The following is a 26,217-nucleotide window of genomic DNA, read 5'->3' on the forward strand; positions in this document are numbered from 1 at the left end:
ACAGGCTAAAATATAAGCATAAAACATCAGCTGGTAGGGATAACATAACCTGAAAGTTCATGATGTTGACCTTGACCTTGACCATGACATTGACAATGGTGTTGATCATGACATTGACAATAGGGTTGACCATGGCCTTGACAATGATCTTGACCATGACATAGACCATGGTGTTGATCATGACATTGACCATGGTGTTGATCATGACATTGACCATTGGATTGACCATGACATTGACCATGGTGTTGATCATGACATTGACCATGGTGTTGATCATGACATTGACCATGACATTGATCATGACATTGACCTTGGTGTTGATCATGACATTGACCATTAGCTTGACCATGGTGTTGATCATGACATAGACCATGACATTGACCATGGGATTTGCAATTACATTGACTATGAACTTGCTCATTGGTTGAGGCGAAATGTGGCTTTATACAGAGATTTCTTGTACCACATGGGAAATCATTTAGACTTACATACTAAAACACTTCTGAGTAACACGTGTCACGTCAGGGTTACAGTAAACGTACCTAAAAGATCCGAGGCGCCGACCACGCGGGACGAGGCAAAATGTAGCGTTGTACAGCAACTTCTTGTAATCGTACCTGGAAATACACAAGGAAAACTTTCTACAATATTATACATTAATATATATTATCAGGGCCTCTGTTATACAAAGTTGAGTACTATATTGCTGCCTGAAAATCAACACAAGGAAAATGCTCATTTATAATTAAATCTGGACAGCATGGTAGTATATATTGCTGCCTGAAAATCAACACAAGGAAAATGCTCATTAATAATTAAATCTGGACAGCTTGGTAGTATATATTGCTCCCTGAAAATCAACACGAGGAATGCTTCTACAAATTAATTACATTAATATATTAAGGCAGTTTTCCTGAGAATGGGCTATAACTTCCAAAATTGGATGTTTATAGGACTACAGAAACGTTCAACATTTCACAAGGTAAAAGATTGGAAGTTTTTGATATCAAAACCTCGATGTTACATTAACCCTTAGGCTGCTGATGGCGATTTTAAAGGCTTTGCAAACAGCTTAGAACCAGACCAGGCGCCGAGTAACTCGGCGCCTGGTCAGGTTCCAAGCTGTTTGCCACTCAGTCAATATATGCCCAAAGTTTTAAGTAAATTGAAAGAAATTTAGAATAAACCAGACGACATTTTTGAGCAGACGACAATTTACCCAGCATGCAAAGGGTTAAAGGCCTCATGTTCAATAAATTTTGAAATCAATTAATAGTTTAAATATTAATGCACCTGTGTGGAATTGGCACGTTTTAGTAGCAAATTATTTAATATTTTATCATAAATGTTCGTTGTACAATAATACAAAAATTGAAAGTGTTTGAGCAACTTTCATGTTCAGGAGAAAAACTTCCAGAAGTGAGAGCAAGGGAGTTTAAATTCTTAGTAAAAACCCTGATTTATAATGAATAAAGAAAGTGTCGATCTTCCGCTAATGCAAGTAGATACCAAGCAATATTACATACTGAATGTAAGGTGACAGACAATTCCTTAAAGCTGCACTCTCACAGATTGACCGTTTTGACATCTGTTTTTATTTTTTGCGTATTAATGTCTGGAAACCTGAGTGATATATACTGCTGACAAAAAATCAGATCACAGTTTATCATATTTACGTTCGAAAAAGGATGTTTTATATAAAGGCTAAAAGCGTTACTAACGCTCTATGAAAAATGATTTTTTTCATCAGTTTACCAAACAATAAATTTAGATCATATTTATTGTGAGTTATCTAATATGACTGAATAAAAAGCATTTAAGCCAAAATCAGCCAATTCCGAGACGAAAAATTAAAAAGTGTCAAGCCTGACAATCTGTGAGAGTGCAGCTTTAAGGCATACTTGAGACCCTTCAGTTTAGAGCATATTGACGCACAAAAATGTCAGACAATTAAATGCTGGAAAGATCTCAAAAACAGATGGGTGGACAATATTGCTAATTAGAGAGCTCCAAACCCCTCAGACTTCCCATGCAGCTGGCATCTTCAACACAGAATAAAGTGTTAAATTTGGAATTTTCTTTCAAGTTCTGAGTAATTAAGATTGAATTTATGAACATTTCAACAAATTTCTATTTCCCACAAAATTCAGCCTTTGTAATTTCCAACAAGTACAGTTTTCATTTAAACAATTTCTATGAATATCAATCTTAATTATAAAGACTATTCGAAAACTTATGGAAATCAGTAAAAGATTCTATCATGTTGTCCTTCTTAATGCATGAGAGTGTGCATTACTATCACTTTTTACTTTCCCAAAAGGTTTATAGATATATTAGACATAAAAATAAGTTTTTTTTTCACTTTATCGCCATACTGATTTTACTAAATTTTTACTTTATTTTTTGAAAAAAAGTGTGATCAAAGTGTCCAGAGGTACATGTATTTGCAGTCAATGTGAATGTTAATCTGACCAGAAATGAGAAGTATTACCGATAAGTATAATTAAAAAGTACTGTTTGCTATCCAAATTTATTTCTTCTTTAAAGGGACTCGCTGACATGTTTTGGACCGAAAATTGGTTTTTCAGGTATGCATCATTCTGCAAACACTTATTTTATTATATTATTTTTCTTCATTTTATAAAAATTGCCTAAAAAAGTACAATTCAAGTATAAAAAATAATTGGTTTTAGTGGGGTGCAAACCCACACCGATCAAGTCAAGAAAAAAAACCCTAACACTTCAACCACAAGGATTTATAGAATACATATGGATATTTTGATCTTATAACAATATATTGATAACATCACTTGATAATGTCAATCAACCAATCAGCATCAACCAAATCGCTGAAAGTGGTTAGAAGAGGTATTAGAAATTGTTGTCTTCAATATTTTAGCAAATATTCACATTTGCTGAAGGGTTCCAGCTGTCAGTATCTTAGTTTTTACACTCCTAATGATTTGTCACACTTTCTTAAAAAAATAGTGCATTTTACAACCCATGATTATGTCCCTTTAAATCCCTTCCAACCAGACAATATTTTTTTCAGGCTGTAACCAAAAACAAATTATTTATTTGTTAGTCCTAATCTCTTCCAGTCTGAAGATGCTGATTATGATGTTGTCAAGAGTCATGACAAGATTAGCTCTTAATGATATAAGTGGATGCTGACATAACTCATTAAGGCACTAATTGGTCCATCCCAACAAGTGTTGTACATCGAACACTGTACATTATCTAATTAACGATCCTGACACGCTTGTTCAATATTCATTCCAAGAACTGCATTATCTAATTAACTACCCTAACAAACTTGTTGGTTAATCATTCCTGGCATATTATTCAATTAACAAACATCAAACACTAATGTACAATATTGACACATTCAGAGCATCCATCTCTACCCTGTAGTTATGGGTCTCTATTGCGACAAGGTCTTACATAAGAGCATTGGTCTCTAATTTTTCAATAAGTTCTTACATCTGAATATTAGTCTTTAATTATTATTGGACAAGGTCTTACATTTATTTTTTAAATTTTCTAATTTATCTCTTGTGTCATGCAGTAATCATATATGTATAGCTAGGCTATTGTTCATGTTTTATTAACAAAACAAATTTATTCCAAGGAATCAAAGTTGACTCTCGAAATAAGTTCACTTAATATATAATACACGAAGTTTCAGCAACTTGTAGTTTTAATTGTTGAAACTCAAGTAAGGTGATGAACAAGTGTGATATCATGGCCCAATATATGGGTCGACTCATTTTAGTACGGTACTCTCTCAAAGGAAGTAAGTCACTCGAGTCAAAGTCATGTTAAGTCTGTTATCACATAATAAGTATATAAGCAGCTTTGTTCCCACATTCATGACATTGTACTTCACACTTCTTCGTCACATTGACACGTTAAAATGTCTCGTCAACCTCTGTATGTCTCGTCTCTTAACTTCCATACTAATAGCCACTCCTCACTTTCGGCAGCAAAAAAATATGAGGTCAATGTATGCTAAGTTTGACCCCGTCTTACCTCACCGTTCAAAACAATCATTATATCATTTATCAGTCTACTGAGCTTAATTTAGAAAAATTGCACCGAAAACCAAATAAACAACGAAGTGAGCTTTCACCCGCTTATCAAAGTTTTTTTTATTGAAAACTGCGCTTTAAATTTGTTGATAGTGAAATACTGTAAAGGAAAACTATCGCAAAACAAACATGTAAATCATTGGATCCCATTCTAAAGTGATAAATCATAATTGCTTGAGTAATATCTATAATAAGCACTTCCTGTGACCTTACCGATATCTTAAATACTTTTCTTAACATTCAAGTTTCAAAATCTGACTTTATCTGGAACGAATTCAATTATGACATGTTCTTCCACTATCACCAAAGAAATTTGGTTTTCCCATTTTGGTTAAGGGTAATGATGATTCAATGACAATTTAACTACTCTTCACCAAAGCCTAGTCCTTACAGGGACTAGACACCAGATGGTTTCAAAATTGGCAAATACAGTATTTCCTCAAATAAAGCCTAGAATCATCAATACAATCTCTGTATGAGGCTGATAATACATCATTTTAACATAATTAACCGAATATTTCATCCCCATCTCAGCTGAGTTGACCCGTATATTAATAGTGCATAATGGTGCCCCTCTTGGTTTACATAATGGTTCCCCTCTTGGTTTACGGTATTTAATTAATAATTTAAATATAATATGTACCTAGTCCTTAAAGCCAAAAAAGACAATTAATTGGAAAAAAGCGATTCACATAATCATGAATCAACGAAGTTTTGGCAACCATACAACTGCCTTCAGTATGGAAGTGTGAATGACCTTACAAACGCGGATACAAAATATAAGCCCACTGTAATTTATTTTTCAGAAATGAGAGATTTAAAGGCAGCCAAGTTCATTTAAACAAAAAATATCAAAAAAGTTTCCTTGACGACAGAATGCATGATGTATAACACAAAATGTTCCATGAATCATTTGCATCAACATAATAGTATACTTTCTCACAGTAAAATAGGATTTGAAGCCACTTGGACTATTTAAAACACTTTGATAATATACTTCCAACAGCCACTGCAATCTTGATATTTTAGCAGGCTGTTCATGCAATTTGCCTGCGGGTAGAAACTTTTTGGATTAACAGTTCAAGTTTCAAGTCTCAAGGCATTGTTGACAGTTTTTACCAATAACGACATGTTTTAAAATTTGGTGAAAATATTTGAGTAAATTTCTGCAAAAGATTAATTATTATCTACGGAAGTGGTCAAAAAGCACTGATAAGATAAAGGACATTGTTATGGAAATGAACAACTAGTTCTGACTTAATGTTTGACTTTAATCGGTGTGTAGGTGCTATTATGGCGGAGATTGATGACTTCTCTACCATCTGTGATGCGTCCTGTCTATTTTTAGAAATGGTAACACAAAATGAAATATCTTTCCAGTCCGAATGTCTTTTTTTCGCTGATGTTCGCTGATAATTTCCCCACAATTTATTTTGCGAGATGACACAAAATCACAGCGGGGGAAATAAAAAAAATGTAGCGTTATACATTTTATTTTATTTTTCAGATCGGCAATGTTTCAAGCCGCGGGTTTGTAAAACGTAAAACAAATAAACCGTGGCCTGTTTTGATCCAAATTATATATTTTTAGATATAATTGGTTCTAGTGCATACAACTTATGTAAGTATTTTAATTTTAAAATATAAAACTTGGCATTCCATATATGGATAAAACTTTTCAAAATGAGTTTTATTTTTGGTGATTTGTTTTTGTTTTAAATTTTCTTTCAGCATTTAGCACTTACTTTTGTTTTCAAATGTACAATAACTTTGTACCACTATTTGTATTTTTATAAGATTTATTGAAGCCTTTGTGCTTGGCTGCCTTTAACTCCTACATAAAAAAGTGCAACTTCTGTTTGCTTTGTCCAATGACTCAAACTATCTGATAGCGAAAGGTCAAAAAATTATACCCTTCCCCAAATTGTCTCTTTCACAAGGTAAATAATCTCTAACAAAATTTTCCTTAATTACAAATCAGATCTTATTTTAAAAAGTTTCAAAGGGTCGACTATAATTGATCATGATTTATGAGCGCAACAATTCAAACAGTCCGCCTCTTTTTTACGGGTAACATTTTTCACAAAGGCACTGTCAAATTATTGTCAAACATGGTCAATTACAGGAAAATTACTTTTTGCCTTTAAAGGCGTAATTATTTACAGCAAAAAATGACTTTCTAGCTGAGTCTCAAAACTAAAAATGTAAACAAGAATTTTAGTATTAAGAGAAAAGATATTTTCAACTTGATATGCTAAAAACAAATAAAATCTATCAATAATATGAAAACCGACCCCTCTAGCACATGATTAACCAAAATTGAGCATAGCGAAGGGTGAAATCAAGCTGAAAAAAGTACACGGTAAAATAACCAAATTTAGTTTCATATTTCCGCTAGATGACAGTTGAAATAAATAAGAAACGTAAGATGATCACTCATTACCACCTGCCATTTTCAGGTGATTTATGGTTCAGATTATCACCGTCTGGCACAGTGTTCTAATGATTTTCTTTATTATGCCTCAGTCACATATACACAATATAATTATTTTAAGTTAAAGTATTATATCTCTTCTTAAAATGTTCTATTCTGAAGTTCAGAGTTTTTATGTGGAATAATCTTTTCAGTGCTCAATGACCTTATTGTACAGCCTAAAATTAATCGCAGACACTATAGATTTTAATGGTTCAAAATATTTTAGTACTGTTCTTAATAAGACCATTCCTGATTAAAATAGGTCAAAGGTCTGATCAAGATCCTGTAACAAGTGACTGAAAATTTAAAAAAATGCAATTACATTTATTCAAAATCTCAGCAACAATCGGATAGCGTTCAGGAAGCGTCCTGATCCGCAGCCCCTTCCAGCCAAATTCATCCTGATTATCCCATTCTATTTTGAATTCGGATTCGATTAGTATCTTTTGAATGGTTAAAAGCGCCTGAAATCGTCCCAACAGCGACCTGAACCTCCTTAAATGCGACAGAGATCAGACTGTGACCAAACAATGAATCAACACTGACAGAAGACACCCGCAAGATCTGGACGCAATCTCAGGGACTAAATCGGCAAGAAACGTCAATGAAATTATTTTTCCAGATCATTATATACCCATTTCATAGTACATCGTTCAGACACCATTCCGACAACACTGTGAGGACATTGTTATGATTTTGATATAGCAGGATTTGTCACAACAAAGTCCGACTAGACAAAATCGGCTGAGTTTCAGGAATGTTACGGGTCACACAGTGCCTGGCCGACGTCTCCAATTATCCCAATCTGTAAGCCTCTGTTACAAACAAAAAGGACTGCATTCGGACAATAATAGGACATTCCAGATCATGGAGGATAGTAATCTGACTTTTCACTTTCTATGTAGTCAGTTCTATCTGATCTGAAAGTGGAGCCATAATCAGCAATGTGTGACCCACCCATAATGCATGTTTTTTTCTTCTGTTAAATGGATTATAATAGAAAGCAGTCAGCTCTTTTTTTGAACTAATAAATCAGGTGCTTGCTGTTTAAATAATATGTAAAAGTGCTTAATCTGCAATCTTTTGTTTTATTTTAAAAATAGAAGCGTTTTTTGACACTCTTTTGTTGCTAAAATGGATATGTATCATAACAAAACAAGTCTGTTGTATGTACAATACATGTTTATAGCAGTCAACATATTTTTTGTCCAATAAGAAGGCAGTATACTTCATATTTGCCAATACATTTATTTCAGTAAATTATCAGCCAGTTATTGATATAAGTCCAGTGAAATGGTAGATTACACTCACTGTGGCTTGCCCACTTAGTAGTTTACACAATAAAATGTAGACCATTAAATATGTGGCATAAACCCTTTTATTTTTGTAAGTACATACTTACAACCTTTAACCATAACTTAAAGTTGTCAGCAAATGCTCCCATTGCATTCTTGTCTGCGCTTGCTGTTGTGCAAACAATTTACATGATGACAAGTGAGCGCAAAACAACTACAACTACCCAAGTCTCTCACAATATTTAGCGCAGTTTTCCCTGCATATATATCCCATATATTTATTTATACAAGTAGGGCCAATAAATGCACCAGGTGGGCGATATTTGACTGCTGGGCGCACTTAAACACTGATACACTAAACAAACATTCCAGTCAGCTAAAACAAATACAGAATAGATGCACTCACATGCTATCATTTTAATTTGAATAGTCTGTGTCTGGGTATGTATTTATAACCATAGGCAAATAAGTTTGAGTTATAAACGGGCTATAATCTTATACACCATTACCACCTCAGACAATCCCTCATACACAAGTACAGCCCAGTGGTTTGCAACTGCCTTTTTTTCCAGATTGTTTATGCTAGGGATTATAGCGCAAGGATCAAATACATTTAAATTATCATAAATTGGCATCCAACATCAGCGATTATTATATAAATTGATAATGACATATGTGCAATAACTGATAATGTTATGTGTCCTGATAAAACAAAGAAGTAGTTTAAATAATCATAAATGTTATGGTTCAATATTACGCATGGATATACACTTTTGATTATTTCCGATTCTAAGATCGATAATGCTGGTTTGAGCCCCTCCATCACTCAAGGAACGTTTTCTTTTCTCTTACAGATGATGTCCAACAATCAAGCTTAAACTGAAGGATTATATGCATCAGCAAAAGCTTGTTGTTCTTTCTCAATTACTGATAATTCAGCATGAACCTCAGAGATGGGACTTGAAAGACACGAGCATAATAAACTATGTTTCATTTGTTGAGTGAATATCTTTGATCTACAGCACAGTTTCTCAAGGATAAAGCTGTCCCTGATACATCAATGACATCATTAAGGCTTTTTAATGTTGCTGGCCTATTTCTTTCTTCGAACTAGTAACATGCCAAAGTTCAATACTTTTTGTTCAAGGGGCATAACCTGACCCATACATGGTTATGGGCCTTGCTCAAATAGAATGTATTGCCATAGTTTACAATCATGTTTGTGTACCAAGTTTCATGAAAATATCTTTACCTTTCCAGTTTCTGACATAAAGTTTACAATCATGTTTGTGAATCAAGTTTCATGAAAATATTTATACCTTTCCAGTTCTGGGGATTATTTTAGCTTTAGCGGGGCAATAATGGCAACACTATGAAAATAGAAAATATACTTCTTCCATTCAAAAAATCAATACATATTGCAGACAACAGAGGGAAAATAAGTAAAACTGAAATCTCCCGATTTATTTTAGCTACTCCACCTAAGATTCCTAACATTTTCTGCAAATTTCACAACAACCAGCTAATAACCAGCGAAAACAATGGCCGTTATTGTAACAAGGTTCTCTGCATTACAAGATGGTTATCACTGATACATTTGAACTTCATTGTGGAGGCCAGGCCAGAATTTCATGGGTGTTAACTATGTATGCTCCCAGTCGATGAGATGAAAATAAAACTGGAAGTAATCCCGATGTTTAAAAACACCTGTCAAGATTGTGTCTACATCGTTCAAGTAACGAATTAAAGGAAAATGATGAAAGCTGAAATAGACAGTCTCAAGGTCAATCCGGGATTTCTCTCTGTGGCCTTGCTTCCAAATTGAGGTTCATCTTCAGGGCCTCCAAAATAAATCTTTTTAAAAAGTATATTAGGACAGAATATTAGGTCCCCAAGTTGAAATTTCCAAGGGAAAACCTTGAGGTCTTTAGTTATCTCATCAAGTAGGCAGTTATGAAGAAAAAAGAGAAAAGGCGTAATTTTTATCACATGGTACACACTGTTAATGGAGTTGCTAGATGCATGGACAGGTCATATCGATACTTAATGACATCATCTAAGTTTGACCAACAAAAGTGCAAGGATTGAATGTAAAGAATTTAAATAAACAGTTCTCAAGCTGGGCTCATCTTCTAAACGAGGATTTAACAGTAGTAAATAAACCGTTTCGACTGAAATACGACTCGAATAATTGTCTAAATATGGGTGTCAGTGACAGTGCAGTAACACTGCCTAGTGGGAAAGTGTTTAAGATGCTTTAATGACATTTCAAAAGTTTTTGACTTGGGAACAATGGTGGCAAAACTTCTAAGGAGCAGACTGTTGAAAATTACTCCTTTGGTGTGGAAACCACTTCAAGCACTTTTGATGAAACAGTCACCAGAAGAGTTACATAGTGTAGAAGTTTAACCCACATTTTGAAGGCAATGAAATTGCAGATAGGGAATCATTTAGTACTCTTATAGGCTTACGTAATCATAAAGAATTTCAAATTTTGTGGGTGTTAAAAGGTCTGCCTACTGCCACTTATCTGATACATACTCCCTGAGTCAGATTTTGCGTTGACAATGCGTCAGCCAATGAGGTTGTATTCCAAGTCAGTCAATCCTGTGACAGCCAGGTTTATATGCCCATTTGCGCCTGTAGTAAATACCCCTTCCTCTACCCGTCCCCACAGACCGAAAGCAAATATACCCATGTGATCAAATTTGCTGACAGAAGCTGTAATAAACACAATTCAAGTAACCACAGAATTAAAATTCAAAAATATGAACTTCAGCTAAGAGTGATTTTTATCTTTCATGTTTGCAGATAGTGGTTGCACACAGGGTGCACTGCTTACTCATTCACTGATGTAATTTATTTCTGCAGACAAATTGATATTTTCTACAATTGGCAATGATTTTTTTTCAACAAAAGCCAATACATCTTTTTCAGCCAGTAACACCTGTGGCAATAACAAACAACCGTTCAACAGCTAAGACTAATGACGTGAACAATAAAAGACTGGATTGAAAAGACCTTTAACATAATTGGAACCATTTATTTTGTATAACAATGCACGCCCAAGGTGGGAATGGAAACAGAAGCCCTTTTATTTAAGTATCCCAATGTAATACTAGCTTCTTTGATGTACTATCATCTCAACATTTAAATCAATTTTTTCTTATCTACATTAAGTTATCTGATAGTAGTGATTTGTAACAATGATAAGTCAAAACTATATTATTGCGACACTGATACAGTCTAGCTTGTAAATGTATTTTTAATAAGCTTTACAGGTACAGTTTTAAATGTATTTTTAATAAGCTTTAACACTCATTCATAGTAATGTCAAAATAATAAGACAATGGTATTTCTATTATCAAGGGTATCAGTCTATGGTGGATTTAACAAGCACATTGCCAATCAATGACATAGATCTTTCAGATGAAACGGTCAAAATATATCTCTTCATATGTAAACCATGTCAATAACCTGTCATCTAGGTGAGTCAAATAATAATTGTTCAGTGCAATCCAAAAATTATATCAAAAGAGACGCTACCAGCCAAAAAAATTAAATTGATTAGTGTTTACGCTTATGTCTCCTCCACCAATGGGATCGTCCAACAGATTCAGATTGAATCATTTACAAAGCGTCTAACGAAAATGACTGCTGAATTTCCATTCAGTTATCAATTGGTTTTATTGAGTGGATTATTGAAAAGTTTGCGCAAGTGTGCTGACAATTATAGAGGCCATTCGCGCTAATGCTAAGTTAGATCATGTATTATTTATTTTTGCTGTACTAAATAATTAATTCGGCAGACAGGCTTTTAATAAAGAAAAAAACAAAAAAAATAAAACATAATGGGGCCAATTGTTCAGTCAATAACGTTGTTAATGTCATTGTGTGTTGTTAATGTCGTTCAAATCATTACTGCTCCAGAAGGTTAATGGAAACACTTCTGCTATATTTTCAAACAGGACCAGTGACATATCTCTTTCAGCTGTACTTGTTCCTATTTAAATATGTGTGCACATCATGAAATATTACACATTTAAAAGTTTGCAACGATGTCATTAATCAAGTTGTTTAATTTAACAATGTTCTGAACAATCTGCCCAATATCTCATTATTGAATTGAATTAGCAAGTCATGATTGGTCTCACAAGCATGTCATGTCTGACGTGTTTTATGTTCCATCTTTTTCAAGGTACCAATTACATTTGCATCCAGATATTCAGTATTCTATAAAAGAGAGCAACTGAATGAAAAAAGTTAATTAAGGAAACGATCATAGAGAGGATAAGACACTTCCCAGTTATGGCTATTTTTGTGAGTCGGACGAATTAAGTTAAAAATAAACTACTTGTTAATTTTAGCCCAAAGTGAAACAGCTCTTTATTGCATGATGCATTAATCACATCCAAATATGGTTTTTATATAAAAAAAATCCTTGCATATAAAATTTATAGTCCTCTCAACATTCCATTCATGCAATCATACTAATTATAAAGCCCTTTTTACATGAAGAAAAAAGTAGTAAACCAATTATTAAACAAAAGCGGAAATTTTCTGAATTAAATGTTCTTTATAAATTATTGCCAATATTTCACGGGATGACTAGCTGAATTTATTTGAACTATGTTTTACATACAATTTCATGAATCAGATTTCTCATTTTTTAAAAGTTATTTATCTTGCGTAATTATATAAATATGTATACTTAATACTATATCAAAACATTTCTCAAATAGTATGTAAGCATATCCAAAACTGAATTATTTATTACCCCAAAACGTTTTCAGTCAAATTTTCTATTTCAATTTTCATAACCGAATTAAGGGTCGGTAAGAAGTAAAACAAATGAAAGTGCTGAAAGCACTGAAAGGCTGTATATTATATGCCACAAATGTGATTCTACTTTTTTAACAATTCTGTTCACAGGAATTAAAATTCTTAGCAAAAAATCGTAGAAATCTAATCCTTAGAATAGATAATGTCAATTGATGATTTTTCATACTATTAAATGAAACCTTATATTGCCTGAAGACATTTTGATTTATAGTACATAAAGTAAGGCAGGGACTTTTATAACTCCAGCGCATCAACTCTTTTAGCATGTCATCGACCATACCTTATTTCAATTTGCAGTACTATAGTTAAGTTATGCTATCCCAATATATATTTTTACTGGATTATTGAGTGTTAAACCTTTTTATGTTTGTTTTTTAAGGCTCAACATGACTATCTAATTGTCAGTGCCAGTGTTCATTTTTTTTTTGTCATTGATCAACATTACCAAATATAGAGTAATTATAAAGATACCCCCCCCCCCCCCACCTCCCCAGCCTAAAAATGTGGGTCTGGTAACGCCAAATAAACTTTTATTAAATACAGTAGCCCAAGCAATGTCTGGCTCAGCATTTTTGTTCAAATTAAGTACAAGATAAGGCTTCCGTCTGTCTGTAGTATGATATTTTTATTAATACAGAACTTGATTTTTTTTGCTATACAAAACTGGGTTAACCATTTGAAGGATTTAAATACACACATACAAAATAAAGACCTTAACAGCCTACTGTAAACAGATTTGAATCATGATGTTTTGTAACGGCAGTAAAAATATTATTTGAGCAATTTAACGCCCCCCAATTTTAGCAAAATGAAGAGGTAATTTCCTGTAAACCATTTACAAATCATAATTCATTGAACCTATTCAAATATTTGAATATTATTTCTGCCTTGCTTTTTCGATAGCTAGGTGATCTTTAATTTACAATGTAATAACCATGAGATCCTCTATATTATTTTTCAAACAAATTAATGACTTTCGTGGGAGGTACATAAGACATTAAGTCACTTCGTACAAGAACTGAGTATCTTAAATAACCATATTCGTAACTGATATTCAAATAAAACAAATAGAAAAGTGTTTCACCTATGGAGTTATACAGTGCTGCACCATGTCCTTTTTTGGCAGCACCCTAAAATGCCCTTATTGGGAACAGCATGGATAACTAATCATTTCCTTTGTTTTGTTTTAAAGCTTATTTCATGATGACCAAATTACAAACACACTTCATATACCTAGCAGTTGAAATATGCATTTGCATTTGCAAGACATTGGTTTATAAATTTGACTGGCACATTTGACAGACATTAGACTTTGTATCATGACAGCTAGGCACATTTGACAGACATTAGACTTTGTATCATTTGACAGACATTAGACTTTGTATCATGACAGCTATAGGCACATTTGACAGACATTAGACTTTGTATCATGACAGCTATAGGCACATTTGCCAGGCATTGGTTTCTAAATTTAACCGGTGCATTTGCCAAACATAAGGGTTCTTTTAAGGTGAATTATTTTAAAAAGAACTCAGTGTGATTTATAGATTTAAACTTTCTGCCTTATATAAGCTTAAACTGCTAGCTTGACAGCCATTGTACATGTATTTTAGTTGTAGAATGTATCCTTTTGAAGGGCAAGACCTGGGTTCGACTCCCAGCCGTGGCAACATTATGTGCAATTTTGAGCATTGTCAGTATGTTCACCAGGGAAGCAGTTCATCTTTACACTTTGCAAATATAACCCAGTGAAAAAGTGAATCAAATAACATTTAGACAATTTATTTTTGGAAAATGTTTTAAACAAAACTTTCAAAATGCATACATTTTGTAGTAATAAAACATGATATTATTGCACAAACTATTTTAAAATAGACTTACAGCGTACAGTGTAATAATATCTAGTTGTTTTACAATTAAATGTATATATGGCAACTGTTATAAAATAAACAATTGGCTAGACAAAGTAAGAAACATAACTAGACTATAAAATCTGACTAGCATCATTATAAAGCTTTAAAGGTTTTTTTAAACTACATTTGTCAGACATCTAAGATTCTTAGAAATATGACTAGAGCATTTGTCAGACATTTTGCTTTTACACATGACAGACACATTTGCCAGACTTAGGGCTTCTAAACGTGACTGGAGCATTTGTTTAATTGAAGTAACATCCAAGATGCATTAATGAAACAACCCCAAGTGTCGAAATAAACGCTCATGCTGGGCGACATTTATAAATAGCTTGCTAAGTTTGTTTGTAATTGGCAAGTTGCAAAACATACATTTTAACACAAGTTGGTCCAACTACAGAGCACTTCATCTCTCTCCAAATTTGGTTGTACAACATGAAAACTGGAAGTTAAAGACTTGAAAAACCTTGTTCAAACCGAGCTAACAAGAGGATTCTTAAGAGCCCCCTGTGGCTGCATTGGTAAACATACAAGGCCAGGGGGAAATAATTCTTATATATATTGTCATCTGGATTGTTTTCATCAGTAAATGGAACTTGTGTCAGGGTTCAGACATGGATGAGGCAGAGATTCAGATGGGGTGGGAGAGGGTTTCAGACAGGGCGGGGCAGAGATTCAGACTGGGCAGGGCAGATTCAGATGTGGCGGGGTGGGGCAGAGATTCAGACTGGGGCGGGGCAGATATTCAGATGAGGCGGGGTAGGGCAGAGATTCAGACTGGGCAGTGCAGATATTCAGACAGGGCGGGGCAGGGCAAAGATTCAGACGTAGCGGGCAGGCAGATTCAGACTGGGCAGGGCAGAAATTCAGACGGGGCAAGGCAGAGATTCAGACTGGGCGGGGCTGGGTTTCAGACTGGGCGGGGCTGGGTTTCAGACTGGGCGGGGCTGGGTTTCAGACGGGGAGGGGCTGGGTTTCAGACAGGGCAGGCAGAAATGAGAATCTAAAGATGATCTTTTTGCTGGCCTTAAGTGATACTCCAGTGTGCACAGAAAGAACAATATGGGAGGCGCAATAAACTGTACAAACAGTTTAATGTTCCTGTCAAGTGTAGGCTGTTCAAAACCATGATATCAATGGACAATATTTCAAACATTAGACGAAATAAAGAACAGATTATGACTTGACTGGATACATTTATAACTTAAAAGTGTATACGCTAATGCCTCGGCCCATTGGATAGCTGGATGGATCCTGATTTAATCATTCAGAAAGCTTCCGATGAAAAAGACAGCCAAAAATCCATTTAGTCATAGCTTTTATCGAGCAAGTTGTTCAGAAATTCAGTCACAGTAAAGAGATATTTCACGCCTAACAATTTTACTACTTATTATTCAATTTTGGTCTTCTACTACAATTAAGGCAACTGCCGACTTAACCCTTTGCATGCTGGGTAAATTGTCGTCTGCTCAAAAATGTCATCTGGTTTATTCTAAATTTCTTTCAATTTACTTTGGGCATATATTGACTGAGTGGCAAACAGCTTGGAACCTGACCAGGCGCCGAGTTACTCGGCGTCTGGTCTGGTTCCAAGCTGTTTGCAAAGCCTTTAAAATCGCCATCAGCAGCCTAAGGGTTAAATAGTTCAGAAAATAGAAGACGAAAAATAATAACAACAGCTGATATTAGTTACTATTGCTTATAAATTTCAATATGTTTTACATAAAAAAATGATATGCGTGTGCACTTCTGTCATGTGTCATTGCCTTCAGTGCAACTTTATCTACAAGCAGCGGTTTTTTTGCAATCATTTCAGACGTAATGAGTTGAACAGACAATTTCGTAATCATTTTATGGGAACATGCAAAATCTGCAGTTTTTAGATTGCGCAAAAAAGTAAAAACTTCAAAGTCTGTCAAAGAAAATTTAACCACATACAATAAAAAATTTCCACAGCACGAAAATGAGACTAATGAAATCCATCTGATAAATTTTAGTCTCATACATATACATGTGGTCTCTTACAGGAGTTGCCATAAGGCCAAAAAAATTAAAAATCATTCGGTTAGGGAATTATATCTTTTTCAAAAAAACAGGTAGGGTACTCAGACCAGTAGACCAGTAGTTGTTTTTTTGGTTTGTTTTTTTAAGCTTTTTGTAAGAATGTCATTGTCATTATTGGAGAATGGTGATAAAGTATTAAATCTTCTTTATAAAGCTTAAAAGGTTTAACTACATTTGAAAACACACACTAATTTGTTTTAATGTTTTTAACTGACTATAAAAACGGTAGGGCCTAAAAAAAAAATACATTTGGTTCGGGTTACCCGACCCTACCTACGGAATAGGCGCCGACCCTACTGTTTTTATAGTCAGTTTGAAAAAAAATTGAAAAACTTAAAAAAAAAAAATAATAATAATTTTTTTTTTGGTTTTAAAAATTGAGTTTAAAACCTTCAATGCTTACAGGAGATAACTTTAACACCGTTCTCCAATGATGAAGATGACATTCTTATATAAAGCCTAATAGAAAAAATAAATAAAAAAATAAAAAGCCTACCTACCCTACCTATTTTTGAAAAGAATGTAACCCTAACCAAACAAAATATTTTTTAGGCCTAGGCCTAATTTGTAGGTAGGCTCAGGTAACATGAACCAAATGTATTTTTTTTTAAGCCTAAATTCAAAGAGTTGTGAAACCAGTTTAAACAAGTTTGTACCAAATGGCAGCGAATGTAAGATTCTTGTTATACCGGTAATTTAATTTAATCTTAAACACATAACAAATATCTTGCAAAAATTGTTGATTTTATATATCTTTCGTTAAAAATTGACGCTAAATAAAATTAGTAGGATGAAATTGGACATCAGTGTCTGCATTAAAGTTATACAAACAAGTTTTTCACACAAGGGAAGAAGGCAGCGACATTTGATAAATGTATATCTTTAAATCAATATTGAGGACTTTCACCTTGTAAAAATGGATATTCTTAAATTTGCTCTGAAAGTTCAGTTTTTATAGAATACTTAACATCATCCTCGGATAACCCCGATACCGACTACGCTATGTTTCGCTGGCTACCGTGGGCAATATGGTGGCTATAAAAATCTTGTAATTAGAACAATTAGTGAGGCAATTTCATTGGTTCCTGCTTTACGGTTGCTGGAGTTGAACCAGGTCCGCCTTCTCAGTACAATAATATTTGGCAGTAGTCAAGACCACACGGCCACAGAGGCTACTGACATGTAAATGTTTGAACAATATTTGAGTGTAACATGCAAATTCATTGGAAGAAGAGTTGTCTCTCCTGCCTCATGCATATTCATTTAAACGAGATTTTGTCAGACAATTGTCCAACGGAATGTATGAAGTGTAACGGAAAAAAGTTCCGTGGTTGCCGACGATGACATAACAATTCTGGCTTCCTATACAATATCATTCTCATCCTCGTCCTTAGACACGCCCCCTCAGTAATTCCTTTCAGTTAATTGGCCAATTAGTTTTACAGTCCAACCAAAACACTTATTTCTTATCTTAAAATTAAGAAAAATATAAAATGGTTACTGAAAATAGCCCCTTGGTCGGTATTCACAAAACACCAGTAGTCATTTCCTTTCATTAAATAACTTAAAATATCTTTAATACTTCATTTTCGACTCGATTCAAAATACATAAGTTTATGTTAAAAACACTTAAACTTTCCTTTTAATTTGATTACAAAAAATTGAGGAAATTGACTTAGGGAAATGACTTAAAATGTTTTATGATTGGCCCTGCAAAACACTTAATGGAGTTGAGTGCAGGTTTAGCTACATGACATTTTGAATGGATTATAAAACGATAAGCGTAAAATGCGATCTTAATCACAAAGGCTCAGATAAATCCATTCAGGCTGTATTATGAAATCAGCCAGCTAAAAACTGGTCTTTACTGCACCTTTTTGTCACACTGCACTACATCTTCATACAGCTGCCACTTGGATAGTCTTTCAGCTTAAAGGCACTTATTCAAAGATTTTATGGTGGTAACAATTTTTTTAATTTTTTGGTAAAATTGAGTTATTTTTCTACTTTTTTTCACAAATATCAGACAGTAACTGGCAGATACACAGATTTAGCAGAATTTTGTAAATACAAGCCTAAACGTGTAAAATTTCCAAAAGCATTACTAATGCTTTCTAGTGAATAGACCCTATCTCATCCAATTTTTCAATAATTATTAACAAGATAAATATATACCTCTAACATTTTTTTTTTTACTATCTGACTCTTAAACATATGAATGAGTTCCTTTAAAACTTCTCCCCTATATAAACTGGAAAAAAAATCGGGGCAAGATACTGACAGTATTCAATACAAATTTATGAAAATTGACGACACAGTGATAACCATTCAAAGTTCAGATAGTTTTATGTATATTCAATGAGCTCCTATGAAAACACCCTTGTCAGCCACTTGCTAATCACTTAGAATACTGAACCCTGTTGAATAATACCAGGGTACACAATGTCTACTTGTGAAATTAGAAAGGCAACAGCTAAGTTGAAGCCAGACTGTATGAGTCACCTAATTTTCAATTAAAATTTGTGGTTCAACATAGAAATATTTAAATAAATCATTCTTACACACAAGACAGAATGAAACACAATGTACAATATCAGTCATTGACATGTGAATGAACCAGCCCGAATCCTTACACCAGGACTTGGCATAAAAATGTTTAACGTGCCCTGCTGTTACATGTATATGAAATTCAGAAAATTGTACAAGCACGCAAAGCACTTTACAAGTGCAAGGTAAAGTGCAAAGCTTGTGATTATGTTGAACACTGCAATATATATACCATGTAATTATTCTTTTCCAGATCTGTAACATCATAATTGAGAAATCCAGCTATGGTGCATAATTGTGCCTTATTGTGTGAAAACACACTAAACATGTAAATTATAAAAAAACGCCATGGGTTTGGAACACTTTCTTACTTCATGCATTTTAATGATTAGGTGACTTTACACACTCTTTGGAAAAAATAGGGTGGTAAAATACTTTTTTAAAATACTTTTTGACCCAAAACCTGGAGCTCTGATAAAATATTGTTATCTGGCAATAATGTATCAAAATCATGTACATGTGTATGTTTACAACTATATGTACATGTAGATTGGATATCATTAGGTATTAGAGCCAACCTTAAAAAAAAATCATCCCAAAATGCCCAAATTCAATAATGGAGTAACCAAAAAAGTTTTATAAGAGGCTCTGAGCTGTTCTCAATCATAACCCACAGGCATAAAATACACTGAAAAGGGGCAAAACAAACACTGGCTAGAAAACTCATGGCTAATTGTTATTTTCTTTGGGTTAATAAATTTTCTTCAGGTCAAATGTGTTGAAATTCAATCACCACTCCATTTCAAGTTTATGCCAGGGTCTGATACATGACACTTCCATACTCAAGTTTCAAATGCATAAATGACATAACAAATTAATTTAATGAATACAACAGAAGTATCGTATAGGAATCATAGTTTATGTTACTTGCATAGAATTTAAAGTTCAGGGAGAAAAGCTAATAAAAATATTTAATAAGAATATCGTTCTGCCTTTATGACCATACCAAATGTGCCAGCTCAACTATTTTACCATACAGTTTTATTCAGATACATGTAAAATATGTCAGACTTCATTGATAAATCTAATTAGTTTGTACTTCTAGAGGCAGACAAGACACCAGGCAGGGTTTTTCACAGGAAGTTAACAGAATCAGCTGGGGGTCCAAGGACCCTCATGGTTGACAAAGCAGGGGTTTGGGTAATTTTATGATCCATAGTGATAAATGATTAATAAAGACACAGCTACAGTAGGCATTGAAAAAGGCATGCACCAGTGGCGCTTAAAGGCCTAGTTTAAGCCTTCTATAAGTGAACCCAGCACAAAAACCTGTATTTGTACACAACCTCTGTTAATTGATCTTAATCTTATAGCCTGATTGTCTTATCAGATCTCCAATCTGAGTATCCTGCTGTGCGATTTTTGATATTTTATTATAAAAATGGACCCTTAATGGCCCTGATCCAATAACGAATACACAGGAAATTGGCCCCTACTGTGACACCAGTGCAATTAACAGGAGATGCACAGCAGGGGATTATCATGCCAGACATTCCTTAAACCAGGCCTTTCTCACACAGCTACGGTAGACATTAAATCAGACATGTACCAGTGGTGCTTAAGGACACAGCTAGGGTAGACATTGAATAAGACGTGTACCAGTGGTGCTTTAGCACACAGCTACGTTGTACCAGTGGTGCTTAATCACACAGCTATGGTAGACATTTAATCAGACATGTACCAGTGGCGCTTAAGCACACAGCTACGGTAGACATTAAATCAGACATGTACCAGTGGCGATTAAGCACACAGCTACGGTAGACATTAAATTGGGCATGTACCAGTGGCGCTTAAGCACACAGCTAGGGTAGACATTAAATCAGACATGTACCAGTGGCGATTAAGCACACAGCTACGGTAAACATTAAATCAAACATGTACCAGTGGCGATTAAGCACACAGCTACGGTAGACATTAAATCAGACATGTACCAGTGGTGCTCAAGCACACAGCTATTGTAGATGTTAAATAAACATGTACCAGAGTTGCTTAAGCACACAACTACGGTAGATGTTGACTACACAGCTACAGAAGACTTCAAATAAGGCATGAATGTTATAATGACCTCAGACAAGTGGCAATCTGGAGAAGACCATGCTGACCACATTCCTAAACTGATTATCATTAACCATCTATAATGGTTTAAGTAGCAGCATAAAATTATCCTTGTGCCATGCTTAGTTATGATGATATCATTGTATCTACATGCTCTTGTCTATCTGTCAGATGAAAGACTTAAAGGTACACAGACTACCGGAATTTCTTTTATTCAATGAGTCAATCAATTATACACATGTATATGGGGAATTTAATATATTTCCATAAGAATTTGAAACTGGAAGTATGTGAATTCCTTGCGTGGAAGTTCAGTCTTTTGAACAGTCAAAACACTAAGAATTTCCCCCCGTTTTTCAACTATTTTGTTAAAAATTACATATTTTTCGACTATACCTTGCCAGTTTCACAAATTTATTTTTAAATAATTACTTTACTTCAAGACAGATTGCCAGTGTGAGGACCATACATGAATCAATGACACAAGGTTTCGATATTTCCAACTGCAAAGTCTTTACAATTTCCTAAAAAAAAGTTTTTGTACTTCCAATGACTTCATTTTGGAAGTTTACATAATTTACCTCCTAACTCCTGAAGTCATGTAGAATTGTTATTTTTGCATGACTGTGCAAACATTTTCGTATCATTTTCTAACATTTTTTTATAAAGCTAAAATTACAATTAAAGTCATCTCATCTCTGGCAAATGTTTGCTGATAACTTAACTTAGATTAAATGTTCATGTTGTTTGCAGGGTTTATGGCCATAAGTTCAGGTAAAGAAAATTTCCAAAACAGTCTTTCCAAAAATTGAAAAGTGCCTTTAAACAATGTCAGTTCTAAACTATTCATTTTATGTAAATTATTTTGCATCATTCAGCATTCAAAAGAAAATGCTGACTACTGCAATTTGTCGTACACTTCAAATTGTAACAGTACGTTTATAATAGACATGATGAAAATATAGTCCTTCAAATTAATGTTCACAATGTAAAAGTGAAAATTCAACACTTGTACTGACCACATAAGGAAATGAATAGATGGTTTCACGATCAATCATTTAACAATTTGCTTTTCTTGACAGCTGCTATTTCATATTTGCATAAATATTCTCCCATTGAAATATCCAATATATCTGGCAATATTTATTTTGAATCTGAAATTCAGTTTCTCGCTATAGGCAAATTTGACATTTTAAGTTTAAATTCGGCCACAATTAACATATGCTTGTTGGCTGTTACCCCGTAAGCCGGGCTACCAACGAACTTGGGGAGTGGGTAGGTTGGTTGGGATATATTCCTGTAGTATGAACATTTTTGCCTCTAACTCCCCTCTGTAGAAAACAGATATTTTGACACTGAATACGGCCAAAATATATATTAATACTAGTCAACTGATTAACTGAGACAGTCTGCTAACACTACTGGTTGAGAAGCAGTTTCCGACAGTTTTTAAACGTTTTTATTGAATTATTTATACGTGTTTAAATATCTAATAAAATTGTTCACATTTTATATAACTACAGCTCAAGCTGCTATTGCTGATATATTTTTTACATGTGTGACGTCACATATAGTGTATCTAATAGGGGCGCAAAGAGGGTACTTACATTGTTCTGATTAGCCTGTGATGAGAAGCAGTTTCCGACAATTCGAATGCAGGGCACATTTAAGGTGTCTGTTGTGTGTTTTTATTATCCGTTTATTTAATAAACTAAATATAAGACTGTAATAAGAGAAATGTTATTTAATTGTTCAGCATTTACGAAAAAATTTAAACCTTAAAATTTATGACATTAAATTCATACTCATAATCAGGCAGAGACTGAATATCAATGATATTTTTTATTCATTTCTGATGGAAACTTGTGTTTGTACATACATTTAAGTAAATGTGGGTGCGAAACAAGCACAACACCAGTATTCACAAATATGTACACAATGATCATTGTTTGTAGAAGTCAATTAAGGAAAACCTTGTAGCTATTCATAGATATGCAAATTAGGTTCACACGCATGCGTGTGCAGATCCCCCACGTGCAAGTTTGTGAAAAAAAACATTAAACATTAAATAATAATAAAAGTTACTTACGTGTCTCGGTAAGATTTCAACTTTTGAATGCCTAGTTACCATATAGTTGAATTGCAGTACCTTCTTTATGAAGATCTAAGGAAGGTATGCGAAAAAGTGGTTTGTCGGAAACTGCTTTCCGTCGGAAACTGCTTCTCAACCAGTATCATATTTTTTTTCAGGGATTGCTGTTATGTTGCGTAAAGGAGTTTTTCGTTACAGAATTTAATTTTTCTGTACTATATTTAAATTCATTTACTTGGCATGTTGTTTGGTGAGCGTTGTGGTTTCAGCAAGCCTGAATCGTTACATAAGTAATTGGCGTCAATAATTGTCATCAAGCCCCCACTACATGTATATAAGAACAAGAATTTGAGCAAGCTGTAAAGCATTGTACCAGTGCATGGCTTATAATGCTCATTTCAACCATTGTGGTTAGCACACAGCCACTCATTTCTCATTAGGATGTCTAGTCCCGGTTTTACTTGCTGCCTGGCTGCATAATATTTTGATGCATTGTTACCACCTAGCCGCACTATGAGTTTTCTTTGCACTCTACCCCACAACACAAGACATGCCTCCGTAGAATCGCAAATAATATTGAATAATTATTAAAATAAGCTGTAAAAACTTGTTTTAATCAGTCATCGAATTTTGAATGAACAAGCCTTATTGTTGTACATGGCATCAAAATATTACAACAAATCCTGCTATATACAATTAAGATTTTGAGCAAGCCTGGAAAGCTTGTGGGATTGAGCCAATTTCAACCACTAAATCGTTACTGTGAATAACTTGGTTTAAAATGCATAATTTATCTAAACAGCTTTTACATTTTAACATCATGCAAAGGACACCGTGAAACTTACTTGTCATATTCTTCGTTGTCTTTATCACATCTTGTATCATTGAGTTTCTTCGCTGTCTTCTGCCAGTTTTTTCCATGTCTGCACGTTGTAAGCAGTATTATATCCTTTTTGTTGTGGATATGGTACAAAGAATTGCGGGTTTCCGAGCCAATTCCAGTTAAATACCGTTTTCCTTTAAAGCCTAACAAATAATACCTAAGTGGGGGAATATTGTTTGTAGAAGTATACAAATGCCCCCTTTCTCCACCCTTTTGAGGGTGATCTTTGGCAAAAAGTGGAAAAGAAATATCAAAATTGGGACGAAACGTATTTGTTGACATGCTAGCCTTTGCTAGCATTGCCTGTCCTAAATTAAAATCTACATTTAACACATAATCGGGCCATGTTCCAGAATACAAATTAAAAACAAGATGATTAATTCCATTGTTCCAGTGGGGTAATTTGCTAATTTTCATATCAATATCTTGTATCATATCGGCACTTAAAACATCTCTATCTAACGTGTCTAAAGCTAAGATGAATAAACATGCTTCATTCGGGTCCGATGTGTGAAACCGAGACTCTTGAATGGATGAGATGATCTTATTATAGCTATGCGATATTTTGTCTTCGCGCGGGTAAACGTACACTTTAAATCCATTCCGACATTTTGAATAGTCGAAACACGTCTCCATCCGACACTTTGTATAGTCCGTGTCGAAGCCGGTCGACCTTCGTGCCCGTGGCGACATGTGCAAATCTTCCCCAAATGAGTAGTCACTGGCGTCAAGAAATGACAAGAACTCTCCATTCTCAATGGAAAAGTGTCTTCCATTATCAATAAAATGATTAGGAAGATTTTTTACTCCTAAATACAGAAGAACCAAAATAAAACCACATATTACTGCGGTTGTATAACGTTTCTTAGCCTGCATGAGACGCTGAATGACATCATTCCACTATATTCAATATATCCACATACTTAATTCACATCTATATCCTTAGATTCACGAGTAACAAATAATTAAATTCTTTAATTGTGAAAACACGACTAACGACTCCGCCATTTTGCACTCGTATGTCAAAATTTGTGTGTACATGTACTCTTGATTAATCGGAGGCTTACGGCACGTGTTTAATTTTTTCTCTCGTTTCAAGCTTAAGAAAGATTTAGGATTATATAATCCCCATCAAATGTTAATTTGAGCATTGAATTACGACTGTATAACATAAAACAAAGGAATTGTTTCGATTACTCATGACATTCACTGTTTGAAGCTGGGGACTCCCTGCCGTCTCGTAATGACATCACGCTTCGTCTATAAATAGATTGAGAAAACACTTAGGCTACGTTATACTATTTGGCTACGTTATACTATTTCAAAAAGTTTACTGGCCGTTCTCGTCAATTTAAAATACACACCCTCGCCCCGTAAGACGACATATTTTACTAAATAGACCTTATAAATAACAAAACAATTAATTGAGGAGTGAAAGGTCATCAAGACATAACACTGCTGTATTGTATACATGTATGATATAATATCATTATGAGAGAGGGTGTCACCCCAGTTTGGTACGCCGGATTCGCTCATTTTGAAGGAACAACAACACCTGCACCGAATTATACAGCAACGTTTTGTGTACGATACCAAAGTTGTAAAAACCAGAAGAGTCTGATAAATTAAAGATATAAATTTTAAGTGAAGGATATTTGGCAGCTACGTTTCCGCCTCCGTGTCCCAACCAAATCTGGTTCCGCCTGCCGCGGACAATGTTATAAAGAAAAATGACCCAATTTTAATATAGAAAAAACGGTCATTATTCTATCTTGAAACGACGTCTTAAAACGTTAAACCCGCCCACTCCCCAGATAATAGAATTTTGACATTCGCCCAGTGTGAAGATAAGTGTTTTGTAAATTTGTGGTAGAAATAGTAGTAAAAGTAGAAGTAATA

General features: G+C 34.3%; 1 protein-coding gene across 1 annotated transcript in view; it reads right to left on the reverse strand.

The window, feature by feature from the left end:
- Nucleotides 1-25,548, reverse strand: part of LOC128205603 (exostosin-1b-like) — a 66,274-nt gene extending 40,726 nt beyond the window's left edge. Inside the window, exons 1-2 of the mRNA XM_052907343.1 lie at nt 24,281-25,548; nt 543-617 (exon numbers count right to left, since the gene is read on the reverse strand). Coding sequence (XP_052763303.1) covers nt 543-617; nt 24,281-25,194 — 989 coding nt within the window. The 5' untranslated portion in view covers nt 25,195-25,548. The remainder of the gene's footprint in view (nt 1-542; nt 618-24,280) is intronic.
- Nucleotides 25,549-26,217: the final 669 nt, after the last annotated feature.

The sequence above is a fragment of the Mya arenaria genome, chromosome 10 (assembly GCF_026914265.1).
Source record: "Mya arenaria isolate MELC-2E11 chromosome 10, ASM2691426v1".
In the NCBI taxonomy this organism is placed as follows: domain Eukaryota; kingdom Metazoa; phylum Mollusca; class Bivalvia; order Myida; family Myidae; genus Mya; species Mya arenaria.